This window comes from Medicago sativa, chromosome 1 (assembly GCF_051527215.1).
Source record: "Medicago sativa cultivar Bolivia chromosome 1, Bolivia_mono, whole genome shotgun sequence".
NCBI lineage: Eukaryota > Viridiplantae > Streptophyta > Magnoliopsida > Fabales > Fabaceae > Medicago > Medicago sativa.
In genome coordinates this window covers 64,748,806-64,766,773 of record NC_140749.1, presented here as the reverse complement: position 1 = coordinate 64,766,773, position 17,968 = coordinate 64,748,806, and the positions used below count along the sequence as shown (strand labels likewise).

Sequence of the window (17,968 nt, the reverse complement as noted above, 5' to 3'; positions counted from 1 at the left end):
ATGTTTGTTTGACATTTTACTCAATGGATAAATACAAAAATACATTTTCTAATGTGTTATGTTAAATTATTATTTATTTAACTATATTTGAATGTGGCAATGAGGAAAAATATATTTAATTATTTATCAATTAGAAGTTTTAATGGATACATGATCAAATTAATAATAAGATTGATTTGTTCATATAAACTTAGCTCAATTGTTATTAGCATTGCATAATATATGCAGAGGTAAAAGTTTGGACCTGGAACACTCCACTTATTCACCTTGAGAAGAGAACTTTTAACCACTATGATACTTGACTCAAAAAATTTAAAATTGATTAGATTTATAATTTAAAAATTATATTTGACGGATATGAGTGGATTCATTGATGACATGCTCCTAAGAATCTCACCCAGAGACACTAAACTCTTAGCCTCTAAGTTTCCTTAAAAGTTTCCTCCTTTGGTTACATGAGGTTCACACAAATAAAAAAGTTGAATGAAGCCTTAAAACAGAGTTTCAGATCCATGCAAATTGTGCCACAACTTAATTGTCACGTGCCACAATTTCAGGTTAGTACACCATACAGTACTAAACGTTATCCACAAGTCGTGCCACGATTTTGTTGAAACTTCAACATCAATTTTGAGCCAAATTTCAAGAAGGTAATGTTGGACCATACTTCAATATTAACCTTATATGTGAATAACTATATATTGTACAATGTCACTTAAGTTAGTTAAGCCAAACAAATATGATTTAATGTCTTGAGACTAAATGATAATTCTATTTTTATGATTGGCTAACGTAGGAATATCAATTGATAACCCTAATTTGGGTTCTATAAATAAATGGATCATGGTATGACCCGAATCACATACACTTTGTAGTCGTCTCTTTTGACACATTCCAATTATCACAACGAAACATGGAGAAAGGTAGAGTTCTTTCTTAGAAAGCATGTGTTGCTCTGGAAGGCCATGCCGCATAACAATTACATCATCATGAGATACATGATTTCACATATTATTTATAACGATGAACATGATTCATTATGAGTTTTAAGGACTAACTTTGGTTTTAACCATATCCACATTTAGTTTCTGACACACCTTGAATAAGATCACCTCCATTGGAAGGAACCTATGGAAAATAGAAATGTTGCCTTGTTTTTCATCAAGGTTGTCAATCGGAGTACAAAAAAAAGGTGGTCAAGCTCTCAAGTTAATTCTACGACCGAGTTTACAGTTCTAGGTCACAAAAATGAGTTGATTGGCCTTAAGCCCCTTTTTCGGTAAACTCTTATGTGTTCAAGTAAACTATGATAAAATCTAACCAAGCAATTGAACTCAAGTGGTTAATGAGCTCCACCAAGGATGAATTGTGCAGGAGAAGTTGAGCTTGATTCTTGGATGAAACAATTGTTGGTCATACTTTACTTACATCCCGATCGAACTTCATGTTACCAGAGTCCCCCTTTCCGATGAGAATCAAAGGGTCAACACCAAAAAAGCTATGATAAAACCAGTAAAACTCACAATTATCTATCTCTTATGGATGATAAGAAGAGAGGTTAGAATGAAGATGAAGCTTCTCTTACTAATCAATAGATAGATAACATTTTTTTAATTATAATTTATGTGTTGTAATATATATTGACATTAAAGTATAATTTTGTTGCTGAAGGACGCCTATATCTTATGTTTCAATTGAGTTAGCTGCTTTATGCAATTTCATTTATTTATTTCGCCATTTTTTGGGAATTATTTCTCCATTTCTTTTGATCTTAGAAATAAAACCTATTTAAACCATACTTCCGACTATCCTTTTTTTTAAGAATCCAAAAGGTGTATATTAAGAAATGATCATGTTGGACCTAAGATGATTTGCCCGAGGGTTAAGATCCGATGTGTAGAGAGATAATCATGTCGTCCACCTGCACGTGCTTCGACGTTAAAACTAGTGAGGGTTTAAGGAGAGTGGAGCAAATATGTGGGCTAAGCTTTTCAACAGTTGGGCTAAAAAAGAAGAAGAATCGGTCCTACAAGGATTTTGCTCATCTCACTCATAAAATTTCTCTTTAACATCTCAAAATTACCTATATAACCCCAGCAGAAGTTAACCCTCATTTTCCTCAGCGGCAGTTAACAACTGTTGGCAGCAGCGGTAGTTAACAACTGATGTGCTCAAGTAACAGAGACAAAACAACTTCAATTGACACAATTGTTGTTTTTGTAATAACCTAAATTTGAATTCAATCATTCACACATTCATTCAATCATTATAAATACATTCTAAAAGTAATGATTAATTCTTTAACAAAAAAGTAATTCATTTAAACAAACGATAATGTCATTAATTTACATACGAATGACAATGCCAGAAAAGTACGCAAATAAAACCAAAATTATCTGATTATTTACAACCATAAAACTAAAAAATACGAAAACCTAAAACTAAAGCCTCCTGAGCGATTGCATATCCTTCAGGCTATCTGAAATGTGGTAGTTGACCGTATCTTATCATGCATCCTCCTCAAGAGACCCTGTAAGTACTCCATTGAGTCACCTTCACACAACCCCTTCTCCGCCATGCCGTAGACAATATGTATGATCCACAGTGTGTTAGGACGATCTCTAGCATGGTTCTACTTAATAATGACCTCATCATTAGACGGCCTAGGAGGTAGTATCAAAACAACCTCCCAAGTGGGATCATCAACGGATGGGACACTTTGTAGAACCATATAATGTACCTCGGTACATGCTGCCACTGATCGGTTACCATCATACCACGCTGAACCAGTGGTATGACGTGGATCATGAAGTCTTGGAAGGCCTGGAGTATGAGGGATGAATCAGTGGGTGGCACAAATGAAGGATGTCGGGGAATGTCCTGGACATGGTCGTACTACCTCTTCATGCGCTCCAGCAAGTGTTGGTACTTCATCTCTTTGTCGGCCATAACCCAACCTAAGTACTAGAAATATCCGCAAATGGCACCACCTACCAAGTATTCGACAATGGTGCCCGTGTCGGGGTCGGTAGCCTCAGACAGATGATGGCAGACATTAGTCAGTGGCATCACACCTCATGAGAACTTAGATATCCTGGTGAAATCATGCATCCCATCGAGCTATATGAGGTTGATATGCTTGTTTATCTTGTCGGTAAGTATGGTACAACGGACCAGAAAGAGAAAGAAATCCCTCACGCTTTAATCTTGTTTGTTATCTTTTTCCTCCTCATCTCCATCTACATCATCCAACTAAATTGCCTTACTAAGGCGCCCCTCATATAATCGCTTCAGGAAAGGGATACCTACATAACCACCCCATTGTTTCCATGTCATAAGCTCCACACCTTTCTCATAAGAGGTCTGCTCCTCATGCCCCGTCATCTTTCCTTCGATGGGGATGTGTAGAAGATATGTCACATCATCCAGTGTGACAGTCATCTCCCCAATAGGCATATGGAAATTGTTGGTCTCCTCATGCCATTTCTCTGAAATGTCAAAATTATTGTAGTATTGATGGTCTTGAACCCAACCTGAAGTAGTGGGAAAAGACCATATCCATGAACTCGAGCCCGGTATCACACAAAATGGTCTTCTGGAAACACAATTGTCGCAACCTTCCTCCCATGTGCAGCTGCCTTTACATTACGCTTGTGAGTCTGGCATACAAAAACAAAACAAAAACAAGCCGTTAAAAATTATATTAATTAAAATAAAAATTTGAACAATAAAGAAATATAATTATACTTACTCCAACATCGCTCTAAATCTTGTAGGCGACGTGTTTATCGAATGTCAGTAGAAGTGACATATTAGTAGGGCCACCGGGAAAAGCATCCAGTGTCTGTGGGGCTGTTGGTAAACCATGTTGCTTAGGCTGTTGAGACTCATCAGGATTCTCATCTAGGTAGTGCTCCTCAGTGGCGTTGATTAGGGTCCGCTACGTGGGATCCACCCATCTATGAGGTCTCCTCCATGCCACTCCTGCGCCCCTCCCACGCTTAGGCATACGGTTCACCTCCACCCTCTATACAGGCATTGTTCGTCATTTTCTCTTTGCCAAGTCGGCGCCTATTTGGGTTGTTAAACATATCTACACAACAAAAAGTAATGAAAAAATCAGTGAAAAATTCTTTTAAGAATTTCATCAAACAATTGGAGTGCAAACTATAAAACATTGAGCATTGTGTTATTTCAACTTTTAAACTACCACATTTAAATTAAACCTGGTCTAAACAACATTGACATTGCAAACAGATGATCATACGATCATTTACCACAAAAAAATTCAACTTTTATATAAACCACAAACACTAACATTTTATCAATTTAAACAAAAAATGTAACATATAAAACAAAAAAACTAAATGCCAAAGGATCGTGAAGACTTATTTGTAGTTGAAGTTGATTTGCTAGAAGTTGAAGAAAATCGTTTGTGGGAGTTCGAAAGGAGAGAAAGATTTGTATATTAAGTTTTGAAGGAATGAGTTAATTGATGTTTTTGTTTTAGAATAAATCAGAACGCAACAACAGTAAATGTCGTTGAAAGATATAGCAAGCATCAGTTGAAAGCGAACGACACTTAACTGTCGTCGAGGGTTTTTAGGTGATTTTGAGGTGTTAAAGAGCAGTTTTATGAGTGAGATGAGCAAAATCCAATATACAATTGGGTTAAGATTTAGTATTATTAAGTATTACTAGTCTCAACCAGTCTCTATCTCAACCTACCCTTAATTTTTAGTATATTAAGTTGGTTCTTCTAAATAAAATATTTAAGGTAATATCAATGTAACTTTTCCTCGTGAGCATAACTTAGTTGGTAGGGATAATACATTATAATATGCAGGGTCGGGGTTCTAATCTAGGACACCCCACTTATTCAGCTTAAAAAGTTGAATTCTACCTTAATTTAGATAATAATATTGAAATAAATTGGCAACCGTAAGACCCAAATTTTGAGTTTTGGTATCTGGTGTAAAACTAAAAGATGTTGAATCTTTTGCATTAATTTTAATCATAATTGAAGATTACCTTGTAATGTTATTTCAAATGTCTGTTGGATTAACTTGCTTTCGTCTTAAATAGATTGTTTTTTCTAGATCAAATTTTGAGTTTGGGTATCTGGTGTAATACTAAAATTGCTGTTCCAGAATAAATTGCCTTCTCTTGTCTCTTCCAAGCCTGAGTCGAGAAAGGTAAATTTTGGTCATGAATATCAACTCTAACAGGTATAAATTTGTTCTCACCTTTAAAATTATTTATATTGGCTGTGAATGTGATAGGATGTTAATTCTACAAATATGGGAATGTGTTTCACCATCTTACCACATTTGATGACATCTCTCAATTTCCATTTGACCCCAAGGAAAGGGTTAGGATTGTACTTCATGTCTTTGACTTGTGTTTTTTTTTCTTTCTCCATGTAGGGTTATGAATATTATGATGGAACTAAATTCGAGGTGGATTATTATTATTTTTTTCAAAATGAAGGAATGACAAAAGGAGTTAATTAGGAGAAAAACAAAGAAAATTACAAAGTGGCTACTTTAAAATAATGTTTAGTTTTCTTTAAGTTTAATTTGGATTGTATTAGGATTGATTTTATTTTACTCGTTATATTTTATTTTTGAGGGAATTTTACTCGTTAAATGGTAAGCTCGATACGAACTTAGAGAATTGACCTCATGATCTATTTTTTTTTTTGTAGACAGACAAGATGACAAAGTCATCATAAACTCACACACACAAAGTGGACGTATCGGAGTTCGAACCCCGGTTATGACGGTCGGCCTAACAATTTCCGCATTTTTAGCAGTTGAACTAGGACTTATGAGACACCTCGTGATCTATTTTATTAACAAGAGGAGTTTTTCTTTGAATATTATATTGTAAAATTTTCATTATTCAAGTTTGAAATGTAGAATTTTAATGATAACGTGAGAATTACTCATCTTTGATTCTTGGATTATAATATTTTTTTGAACAGGTTAAAATTCTTGGATTATAATCTTAATTGAATATTATCAATGAAATTCTTACCATTATGGTGAATGGTTACGGGCTTACCAATCTTCTTGTGGCATCTTCTTCGTCTTCTTTTCCTCTTTCATTTGCAACTTTGTTTAAAGAAATCATTTGATTAAATCTTTCATCTCTTATGGGATCAACTAAATTCATGATAAGGATGAGTTTCACTACCCTCTCGATCATAAAAGATACAAAAGTCCAATGTATGAGAACCACTTTCAATCAAGTTAGTTATCTTAAGCAAGTTATTAATAATAATTAATAATTTTAATCAAGAGGCTTGAAAATATGTGGGACCTCTTTATTGACATTCTCCTTTAGTTTTATAATATTGTCTCATGAGACATATGTTTCGTCTTTCTTCAACATAGATAGTGGTGTGAAAGATCTTTATGTTTAGTTCACACGAGAAAAAATCACAACAAATTAAAATATACATAGTTGATTGATTCAATGGATATAGAAGCCAAGCCAGTCATTGGTCTAATATTAATCAAATTTTACTTCTAACGTCGCCACATGCTAAAGATCTCTCTTTTTCTTCTCATTCTCTTTCCAAATGTTGAAAAGAACTCATCTTGCGACTTAAAAAATTGGTGGCATGTGAAAGGACTATGATTTGGTTAATATCAATTAAACAAGTAGTTAAATAGAGTGGTATTATTTTTATAAGAATTGAAATTTCAACTATTGTTAATCTCTACAATCTAGATTTTACTTGCAGAATGAGTTCTTTGATTCATTCTCTATATTGTAGCACTAATAAATTTAATAGAATGATAGAGTGACTCGATGGTTGGAGAAGAAATTAACATAAGAGTTGAAGTGATAAGGAAATTACTACTTCAACTCCACTTACTAATAAAATAACAACCAATAATAATTAAAAGTTTGAAACAAAAACAAAATTGTTTCCACCTTCAAGATTGAGAATAGAGAAAGAAACAACGGTGAGAGAAGTAGAAATCGAAATAGGCCAGACCATCTAACAAGAGTTTATAGCGTAGCCTATACATCAACCTTGTTGATCTCGAGCGATAGAAAGCTCAGCCTCTGTCGAGCAATCCGTTGAGATGTAAAGGAGGGGGACTGCTTGCAAGCACTTTGATGCTTAAGTGAGCATAAGACCTCATGCTTCGATTCAATTTTTTATAATCAACTTAATCCCCATCAATTTATCTTTTAAAACATTCTCACACAACGTAAAAATATTACAGACAAGCAAGAATGGAGCACAAGATTACTAAAGTTTTTTCTTACAACCAATAGTTATAGTTTTAAACCAAGTTGGTTTAGGTCTCGGTCAATTGACCTTGACCTAAGAACCAACAAACAATGATCTGACCCATTTTTTGAAATAGTTCGGACTTAACACTCTCCTCATATCCAACTACTCTTTAACACAAGGATTCGATCCGACCGACTCATATATAGTTTATCCATTAGTTTTGAACCATGTTAATTGTCTACCAATTATACAGCAGTGAATTACATCTTTTACAACGATTTTAAAACACTATAATTTTGGGCTTTTCCACTGGCTTCCTACTTACAACACTAGGTGCTTTTACACCGGTTTAAAATTGGTGTAAAATCCCATCCTTACACTGGTATAACTAATCTATTACTACTACATTATTATCAACGACTCCAATTTTATTTTTTTCTGAAGGAATATATATTAGTCCTAATACATTATTTTACTATAAAAAACATCATAACTAATCTCGGATTTTGTTGGTAGTCCTCCGGTTCTCAAGGAAAGAAGGCATTGATGATATGAAGTTCGGTCATGCGATAAATATAACTTGACAAAAAATTATTCCGTTTAAGAATGAACTCTGGTTATCCCAAATGATTCGTCATTTGGTGAAACTCATTAACTACTTGAGTCCAAGAAATCAAATCATTTTTTTGAAGTATGAATTAGTTTATAAATAACACTTATAATTATAGAGATGGAGTAGATCGATAATCAAAATTAGCCTTGATTTCTTTTAAAAAAAATTGCCTTTATTTATTGTACTGAAATCAAGGAAAACACTATTACCCAATCAAATACAGATGTAGGCCTAAACAATGTAGTTAGGCTTTATAGTACTATCTAATTAGAGGAACTTTAGCTTGGCTATTTTAAGTTTTTTAACCCCTTGATTAATGATATGTTGATTGTGATATAACAAAATCATACGATTTGGTCCCATGTTCTCTTCCATCTATACGTCCTGCAGGAAGGTTCCTACATGTTTCCATGCAAATACATGTGCTAGTTATATAGTAATTTCCTGTACTTTCGAATCTGTTTCATCACATTTATCAAAGTTAGCAACTAGTGTCATCTCAATGAGCAGGGTAATTCTACGTCATGCCTATTAATTGGACCCTCAAAAGGCAATAGAGGGGTAAAAATTTCAACTTATATTGCTTTGTACAAATAGAAATTTAACGTATGTATATATATGTGAAATTTATATAATTAAGTTACCATAGTTCAATTTTTCCAGCTTGTTGAGGGGCCTTAATTTGCACGTAATCCTTTCGGAGTATTGTTGGGGTTGTAAATCTTTGATTGATACATTTGCTAATTTGTTCATGTAAATAAAAAAAGGTCACTTGTCATGTAAATTACCAAGCACCGCAGTTTCATATTTTATAATATAATGTATAACAACAATTTTACTTTCCTTATGAAGCCAAATTAATTATATAAAATATTAGTTAAAATCTAAAGGAGATCATTGTCAGAAGTATAAAAATATAAAATTATTCTTGTGAATTTACCTATGTCGTATGAATCCTAGCATCATTGACCAAATAGTTACATTTGATTCCATTCTTACAAATTAATGTGTTTAACTTAGTTAAGAAACGCAAATTAGGAGATATACATTCAAATAACTATAAGGCCTTAAAATTGTTATGTAGCAAGTGTGAGCTATAAGTTCTTTAATCTTTATTGCTTGAAAAGGTAGAGTTTGGAAACTTTATAAGTGAGAGGATCCATAAAGCTAATGACTTAAGGTTTTGGGTAAAGATGTGGTTTACTACTCACATGTATGGTCGCTCTTGGCCCAAATGTGGATGATCCTCTAGCTCATCGAACATTAGTATTATAGTCGATAGATAGACAAGGGTTGGACAAACCCCTTGAGTTGAAAGTCTTTTTGACAAGGTTCTAAGGAGATGTGTTTTGTTGAGTGCCACAACGAAGGTGCAAACGTAAGTGTATTTAGATGAAAAAAACTTCCACTTAAGGAGAACATAATGGATGTATATGGACTTGCCCTTGAGGGGGAGATTGTTGTGTAACAAGTGTGAGTTAGAAGTTCCACATTGCTTGAAAAAATGGAGGTTGAGCAGTTTATAAGTGAGATGATTCATAAGAGGGGAAATACGAGGTGGCTCATGAAACTCAAGTGATTTGAGGGGATGTTAAAAGTCACATGTTTAATGAGAAATAACATGAAAATGTTTTTATACGTGATCGATAGTCCTCTCCTAACTCAATATTAACACCTAATATGATCAGAGTTTGTCGATCTACGCACCCACCATATATATTCTTGTACCAAGCTCAAGGCGGGAAACTAAAAATGATATGAATATAAAGATGTCCTAAAATGAATTTATAAAAAGTGTTAGATCTCACATTACAAGTTAGTTTTGTAGGGATTGCTTTAGGCCAACCTACATTCTAAAATTAGGATTAGCAAAATCGTTCGTTTAAAGATTGAATTTCTTTCTTCTAGGTTTTTTATTAAGATTTTATAGTACCAAATCATTTTCAAATATGAAAGTATCATGTTATTGACATACTAGCATTTATCATTATATAGTATGGACCTTCCAAAAGAGTTCAAAGGTCAAGAAAAAATGTTTGAGCAACACACTAACCCAAACCATAAATACTAAGATTTGCCAACATCTTCCGTTTAAAGATTGAAGAGTTGTCGTATACTCCCTTTGTTCCTTATTAGTCACTTTAAAGGTTTTTACATATAAGTACCGATACAACTAATAAACTTTGCTACTTTTGATACAACTATTTATATTTTTTCAATAATATTCATAATCATTTATTATCTCATTCAATATATTTCTCTCTGCAATAAGAAGACATCTAAAATGAACCTGGTCTAAAGGTAGACCTTACTAATTTTAGTAAATTGTAATAAATAAATGCAATTATTCCTTATTATTTATTATTATAAATTTCAGTTTTTACTAAAAATAGTAACGTTCATCCTTTGACCTTTTTGAGAGGTCAATATTAAACAAACCCCTATACAATAAATAACTAAGTCTGACATTGACACAAAAAAAAAAACTTAATATTGCATTGAACATTGAAAATTTCCAATAAGTGGAAACAAAATAGTCTGCAAATGTGACAACTAAAAAAAACCGAGGAAGTAGTTTTTTTTTTTTAAATATTTCTTAGCCATGGCCAAATATTTTCAAGGTTGCATCTAATATAGTCCTCTCAAAATTAGTCTAAAGAAAGATCTTTACTATTTTTATTTTAAATAAAATTTTATTTATAATTATAAAAAATAAAAAACAAAAAAAATTAATATTTTACCAAAACTTATTGTCCTTTTGGACCGGGTTCTTACTAAAGAACCCTATTTTCAAATATGAAAGTGTCATAGCACTAGTTATATTAATATTTTGAGGGGTTTGTCTAATATAGACAATTTCTTATAATATTTAGCAAATGTTAATAAAATATTAACTCTCTTCATTTTTTATTTAAACAGGCTAAAATTTCGTTGTTATTATTATAAAATTCATATTTAACTACAAAAATGATAGTGGTCCATATTTGAACTTTTTTTAATGTGAATCTTAGACAAACCCATATTTTCCATTAAAAATATATAAAAATGTTATCATATTAGTTCTGCCTCCTAAAAATATCTTGGGTTAATTAAGTTTTTAGTCCCTATAAATATTCAGAATTTTGTTTTTAGTCCCTACAAAATAAAATCGCATTTTTAGTCCCTATAAAATTTTCCATCAGCCTTTTTAGTCCCTATAAAATTTTTCCATCAACATTTTAGTCCCTGTAAAAATTTTCCATCAACATTTTTGGTCCCTAAAATGCTTAAGGAAAATATCACAGGGACTAAAAAGTGTGATTTTATTTTGTAGGGACTAAAAATAAAACTGTGAATATTTATAGGGATTAAAAACTTAATTAACCCAAATATCTTATATATATCAAATTAGTATTTTTGTTACTTTTGTTCTCTGTATTGATAAATATGGTGACAATTTTATGTCTCTGGTGGACAAATTTTGTGAAATTTATTGAAGATTAATTCAGTTAATTAAACTTCGATAATTGTGAGCTTAGCTCAGTTGATATGAACAATGCATAATATATGCAAGATCGGGGTTCAAACCCTGGCCACCAAAAAAAACTTCGATAATTGAAGTATTAATTTGACAGTGAACGGTGCTAATGTATCAACACTTATCTTTGTAGGTTTGAGTTGACAGTTTATTCATAATCATTAAAATAGATTAAAAAAAATACACGACTGATATGAAAATGGTAGTGAGAAATCCAAAATACATGAAACAAACCAACTCCACCTGCTTTCAGAATCCAGCTCCCAGGCAACCAGGTTAGGTTTTTATGATAAATAATACAAACTGTGGCTGCATATTATAATTAACATAAAGAAGCGGTCAATTATTTTAGCTAAAAAACATTTTTGTTTGCTCCATATATATGAAGAAGTTAGGCACTTTATAAAGACAAACAGAAAGATGACAGATTTTTTTTTTAGTTTTATAACATTTATATGCTATCTAAATTTATTTAAATTTCTGCTTCAATATTTGTATATTGTATGCTATTATATATGATGTAAAATTTAATTAAATTTAATATTGAAAAAGAATTTAAATTTAAATTTAATATTTTCAGCATAAGACGAGCCAGAAGGACTACAAAAAGATACAATCAGTCAAGAAACACATATGAGGGATATTTCAACCATATACAAAAAGAAAATAAAAACTTAAATAAAGACCCTAAGTTCAACTTATCATCAATGAGGACATTCTAGCGGATTGATACACCACTCATAGAATAAACAAGAAACACCCTTACCCCTAATTTATTAAGAATCACTAAATATTGAACCTTGATAGAGTATTTGTAGGAAAATGTTTATTAGACACCTCAAAAGTGTATACATCTTGAGAGAGATAAAGATATGAGAGAGTAATGTGATAGATTTGATAAGTTGATGATTGATATGAAGAGAGATAGAGAGAAAATAAAGCGTTGAATGAGTGTAAGAAAATTTAGAATGTACAAATATCATTGTTGATATTTGTAAAAAGTCATTTTATCATGAATTTCATTTAGAAAGATATGATCATTGTCCAAGAGGCAGCGGTTCGTTAGCAAGAATTTGACGTAACATCAAAGAACGAAGTTCAAATCTGATATGAAAGAAATGGTTATTAATGACATATTATTAATAATAATTTTTATATTTTTATTTTATTAATACTAATTTTTATATTATTAAAAAAGAAGATACCATCATTCATGTCGATCAATGATATACCATTGTTCCTCTACCTTCCCCTTTCTATCTATATAATCTTGATAGAATAAAATAACTATCAATACATTGACATCGCTAGTACGGGTTAAGAGAAGTACTAGCTAGAAAGAATGGTTTGCAAATTAAAGTTATTTTAGCTAGCTAGATGAAAAGCACAAGAGTCCAAATGAGAGACAAATAAATCACATTTAATATAAAGAATTAATCATCAAGATAATAAAATATTAACCCCATAAAAATAAAAATTAAAAAACTCTCTATCTCTTGCTATAGAGATGAATCCAAAGCCGGCTAACAGAATAAATCTGTAAGCAAACTTCTAAGACTTTTCCACTTTACACCACACATTCACTTGACCATACATCTTTAGGTAATGCCTATGCCCTTCATTTGTCTCTTCCTCAAACCTTCTCCACTTACCCTTTCTATATTACTCTTCCCTCTCACACTATTTTCTTTTATCTTGTCATACAATTGAATTTTCCAACAAAAACAACCTAGGTTTTGATAACTAATTCACCATGGAATTCAGCTACCTTCAAGAAGACTCGAAGAGCTCGAGCGATGAAAACATCGATCGATCATCTGACCAAAACAACGACGATGATCATGATCATCACATGGGAATTGGTAGATCTTATGAGTGTGTGTTTTGCAAAAGAGGTTTCACAACTGCTCAAGCTTTAGGTGGACACATGAACATACATAGAAAAGATAGAGCAAATAACAACAAAAGTGCCACTAAAACCAATTTTGCTCCTCCTAGTTCAAGCAAATTAGTAGTTGATCATGATAACTATGGAGATCTTGGATTTTATTCAACAATTAATCCAAGTCATCTTGCAAGAGGGGGTTATTATTCTTCAATTTCATCCACAACAACTACTCCTGAGGTAGATTCTCTTAATTATCATCAAATATATTTTCCTTCACATGTGCAATATAGTGAGATGTTGTGTGTTGAAAATCAAAGGATGTTTGAACAAGATTGGAGGGGTTTGAGCTTGTATACAAATCCATTAAATAAAGACAAGATAGAAAACAACAATGAAGTGGGTGAATTGGATTTGGAGCTTAGACTTGGTCATTATCCATAGCAAGAATTAATATATATTGCACTTATTTCTCTACCTTTGTGTATATATAATTGCATGTTTTATGTATTATTTCTGATGGCATGCAATTGTATATATTGAGAAGTAATTAAGATTTCTATGCTATGGAAGTTTTTTTCAAGGAAGAAATTAAGGAGGGTTATATGTATACACCCTGTCCCATATATACTAGCTAGGGTTTTATATTATTATAACCCAGAAGTTTTTACATATTTCAATGTTTCTTTTGCTGCTACTCTCATGTTTAATTTTTGTATGCATCTTTTGCTTGTTTCAATGAAAATTAGGTTATTTATGTATATATGAATGATTTTTTTTTTATTTTGTAATAAATTATTTAATTAAATTAATTTTAAAACCTTTAACTAATCTAAGGATACCATCGCCCAAAGCCGTTGCCGTAACATGAAATTCTGTTCTATATTTTTCCTATAGTCTTGTCATAATTTGCATTGTTTAAAGCATATGTTACACCAACGGGTTTCACAAAATCGAGACAAATTTGAGATGATTTAATTTATTAAGAAACAATCACTACAATAGTGTATATATACTTTCACTAACTGTAAAAACCGTCTAGCTATATAGAACAAGTAGGATATATTGTGAAGCTAACTTTTCAAATATAGAATGGTGGCCTTATGGATTGTCTAAGGGCATAGTTTTGGGGTAGTTTATTTCTCTTATGTGTAACCTTATTGCTGCTTCAAAAATAAATGTGTTGAGTACAATTGTATTCTGTTTTGGAGCAGGGTTAAGATTGTGTCTCTAAGATGGTTTTTGGTTAGAGCTAAGGTACTGGAATAGTTGCCAGTATTGTGAATGATATATATGCTTTGTATTATTTAAAAAAAAAATTGTGTGCTATTAGCATACACACACACACACACATATCTTTTGTATTTATTTTATTAAAATATTTGTCTTGTTTCATTCCTTTGATTTGATTTGATGTCAATATATACAATCTTTTGGCCAATCATATTAATTAACTTAACTATAAAAATATAACTGATTTTCTGACACAAATATCATCTAAAATGATTTTGTAAATTTGATTTAGATTAAAAATCAGTTGAATATAAACTTATTTATGTTTAAGACATGCATATACGAGTTAACTGATAAATTTTATGTTAAAAATAAACTTTACATGCCAAACCTCAAAATCATATAAACTTCAAGTTAGAATAACATGAGGCAAAAAGTAATTTTATTCAAGAATAATCACATATCAAAATTAGTCATATGCTTTTAAAATAACTTGTTTCTCTACAAAATTAAATTCAAACATGAGTTGGCCTCATACTCTCACCTTAGTTTACTCTCCTAGATGAGTTGGAGTACAAACCTAAAATCCATCATATCTTTATTGATTGAAAGGGTAAAAAATGTTCTTTAGCTCCACACATTTTTGACCATTTTTATAAGTTTTTTTTTTTATTGATTTGTATTATCTGATCGAACATCCTTATTCTTTAAGAGTATGATTCAATCTTATTTAAAATATGTTAGAGCCTTTTTTTTTTAAACAAATGTCAATGGAACTACTCACCACGTATACAAGCAAAAGGAGCTATATACCCACTCATAGATTCATCTATGTGAGATTTAATATATTTCATAGACTCATCTAGGAGAGATTTTATATATTTAATGTAAAATGTACACATTCCAAAACAGATTTACTACTTTAAAATTCTTAACATATGCAAATTTACACGTGATAGAAAAACTCTATATAAAAATAAAAAAAAAACCATTTGTACGAGGTAACCTAAATATGATGCTAAATACGATGCACCACCATCGGCACATTAGGACATTTCTAGAATTTTATAGATCAGTGAGAGGCTGAGAATGGATTGCTTAAGTGAAAAAAAAAAAAGATAGTGTACTCATACAAAATTATTCCTAATCATATAAAAAAGTGCAAAATTATAATCCTTGGGCTAAATGCTTTGCTTAGAAACTTTCTTTTCAATATAAGTACATTTATGTCTTTACTTCCTTTCCACCCCTCAATGTATGGAATTACTATCTCTGTGCTTCAATATGATTTTGCTCTCAAACTATTAGAATATGTAAATTATTTCGTTAGAAAAAATATCCCAATTTTTTTTTTCCAACGTGGTTTCAACAAGAGTTGACAGAAAAGAAAAACAGTTAATGCATCTTCAGAACAAGAGCTAGCTAACATATCTTTACTCTAGGCTTCTCCTTCACATATTGAGCTGTATTGTTAAAGCTTAAAAGAACCTGTGTTCAGGGGCGAATGGCTTTGTATGAGTGGGGTAGCATTGGCTACCCCAAAAGCAAAATAAAACCTTGAAGAATTAGTATAATTTTCTATGTAGCTACCTCATTAATATATTTAGCTACTCCAAACAATTTTGTTGATTCAAAGATGGACAATATTAATAAATTATTGATAATCTATTTAGTTTAGTGTCAATAATAGATAAATTTGACTTCTTAAAACTTCAAAGAACTCCACTTTTATATATAATTATTGTTAGATTTTATTTTTTTTCATTGTCGTTTCATTAAATATAAGTAAAAATTATTGTGAATTTATTTTACTTATTGATTAAATTTAATATATTAGTTTTTAAAATATATTTTACTTCTTTATATTTGGCCCCCTCGTAAAAATCGTGCTAGCTTCGCCGCTGCCTGTGTTGATTCATCAAACTTTATGTAGAATACAAATGAAGATCGAGGAAGCAAATGAGTAATGTATTTTAAAAAAAGATATTCAAGAGATTGAAATGGATAATTATTTGTTGGTCATAAAGACAAATCTAAATCACCTAGACACACACATAAAAACTATACATCATTTAATTATTTTAATAATAAAAAAAATTCTCTTTCTACCTTTTCATTTTTGTGTGTGACCAAATAATTTAGATTTAAGTTTGTGACCAATTAAGTCTTGCTCGAAGAAAATAATATTGGTAAGGCCACCAAATTTTTTTTAACCTCACTATTAAAAATTAATGAGTTGAGCCTATAACAACTACCAAATATATTGCTTGTCTTTGAAAATCCTAGCAGACAGAGAAGTCTAATTCTTAAATTTATTTGACTTAAATTTTGTGAAGAAACTCTAGGTTTGAATTCTAGAAATACACTTCTAGTCTCCATGCCAGAAGAAATTAACTTAACTTTGTGAATACCTCAAAAAAAAAAATGAACCCAGCATATTTTAAATAAGTAATTGCATTGCGGTGACAAACCAACAAGAGCACCAGTGGTCTAGTGGTAGAATAGTACCCTGCCACGGTACAGACCCGGGTTCGATTCCCGGCTGGTGCAATTTTTTTATTTTTTTGTTTTTGTTATTTCTTTTAGTTTTTTTTTGTAACAAAGCAACAAAAGGGTTTTCTGCAATGTGAAGCAAAAAGTTTGAGAGACAAATGGATCCAAAGAATAAGAAACCCACCAATCCAACTAGAAAAAGACGTGAGTGCTTTGGGGGTTAGTATACCAGCTACATAAGTACCACTGTACCAATACCAAATGATGTAACCTTACATGCCATAAAAATTACTAGAATGGTTGCAAGTCTGGCAACTGGCTGGGTGAAGCAACATCTTAGGGCTTTTGGCCTAACACAATGCCACTCTTTGGTTTTGAGTACCAAAAAACAAACAGAAAGAACAAGGAATTGTCCTTAACCTTATGTACAAATTCATTATGACAATGTAACTAAACATTTGGCTTAGGTAAGGTAAGGTAAGGAGCATGATTAAGGCTGTCATTGGATTATTATTATTATTATTATTTATTTATGTTGAGTGGAATCAAATAATATATAATTAATTGGAAATTGAAGTTATAGAATGTAATGAAGTCCACGTGTGATCATTTGGATGTTTAGTGACAAAATAAGAAGAAAAATATATTTGTTCAAAAATTATGATAGACATGTATAGAATGATTGATTATTATAATTACAACTTTTTTCTTGGGGATTTTTTATTTACATACAGATTCTAATCTAGCTTGAACTTGTCTTTGCTTAAGCTGTTATTGTTCCACTTGCTCATTCCCATATCATTGTCTAGATAAAGTCAATATGCAACTTCGGACAGTTTGCTAAGGTTTCTGTTTTCCTATCTCAAATCTCATTACCTATTCAACATCATAGCTTCATGTGTATTTGTAAGATCTCCGTTCAACATGGACTATGAAGCAAGATCAGTTACACTGTTAAGGAATATTTCTTTT

General features: G+C 31.5%; 1 protein-coding gene and 1 non-coding gene across 2 annotated transcripts; both read left to right on the top strand.

Annotated features, from left to right (window-relative positions):
- Positions 1-12,986: 12,986 nt before the first annotated feature.
- LOC146956406 (uncharacterized) lies at positions 12,987-14,033 on the top strand. Its single transcript, XM_085728738.1, has one exon. The coding sequence runs from the start codon at positions 13,139-13,141 to the stop codon at positions 13,712-13,714; it is 576 nt and encodes a 191-aa protein (XP_085584864.1). The 5' UTR covers positions 12,987-13,138; the 3' UTR covers positions 13,715-14,033.
- Positions 14,034-16,982: 2,949 nt separating this feature from the next.
- Positions 16,983-17,053, top strand: TRNAG-GCC (transfer RNA glycine (anticodon GCC)). The gene has a single exon. It is a non-coding gene; the product is annotated as a tRNA-Gly (tRNA).
- Positions 17,054-17,968: the final 915 nt, after the last annotated feature.

Bases quoted from the DNA above. Each gene is read 5' to 3' on its own strand.
- LOC146956406 (XM_085728738.1), top strand. From the start codon at position 13,139: ATGGAATTCAGCTACCTTCAAGAAGACTCGAAGAGCTCGAGCGATGAA.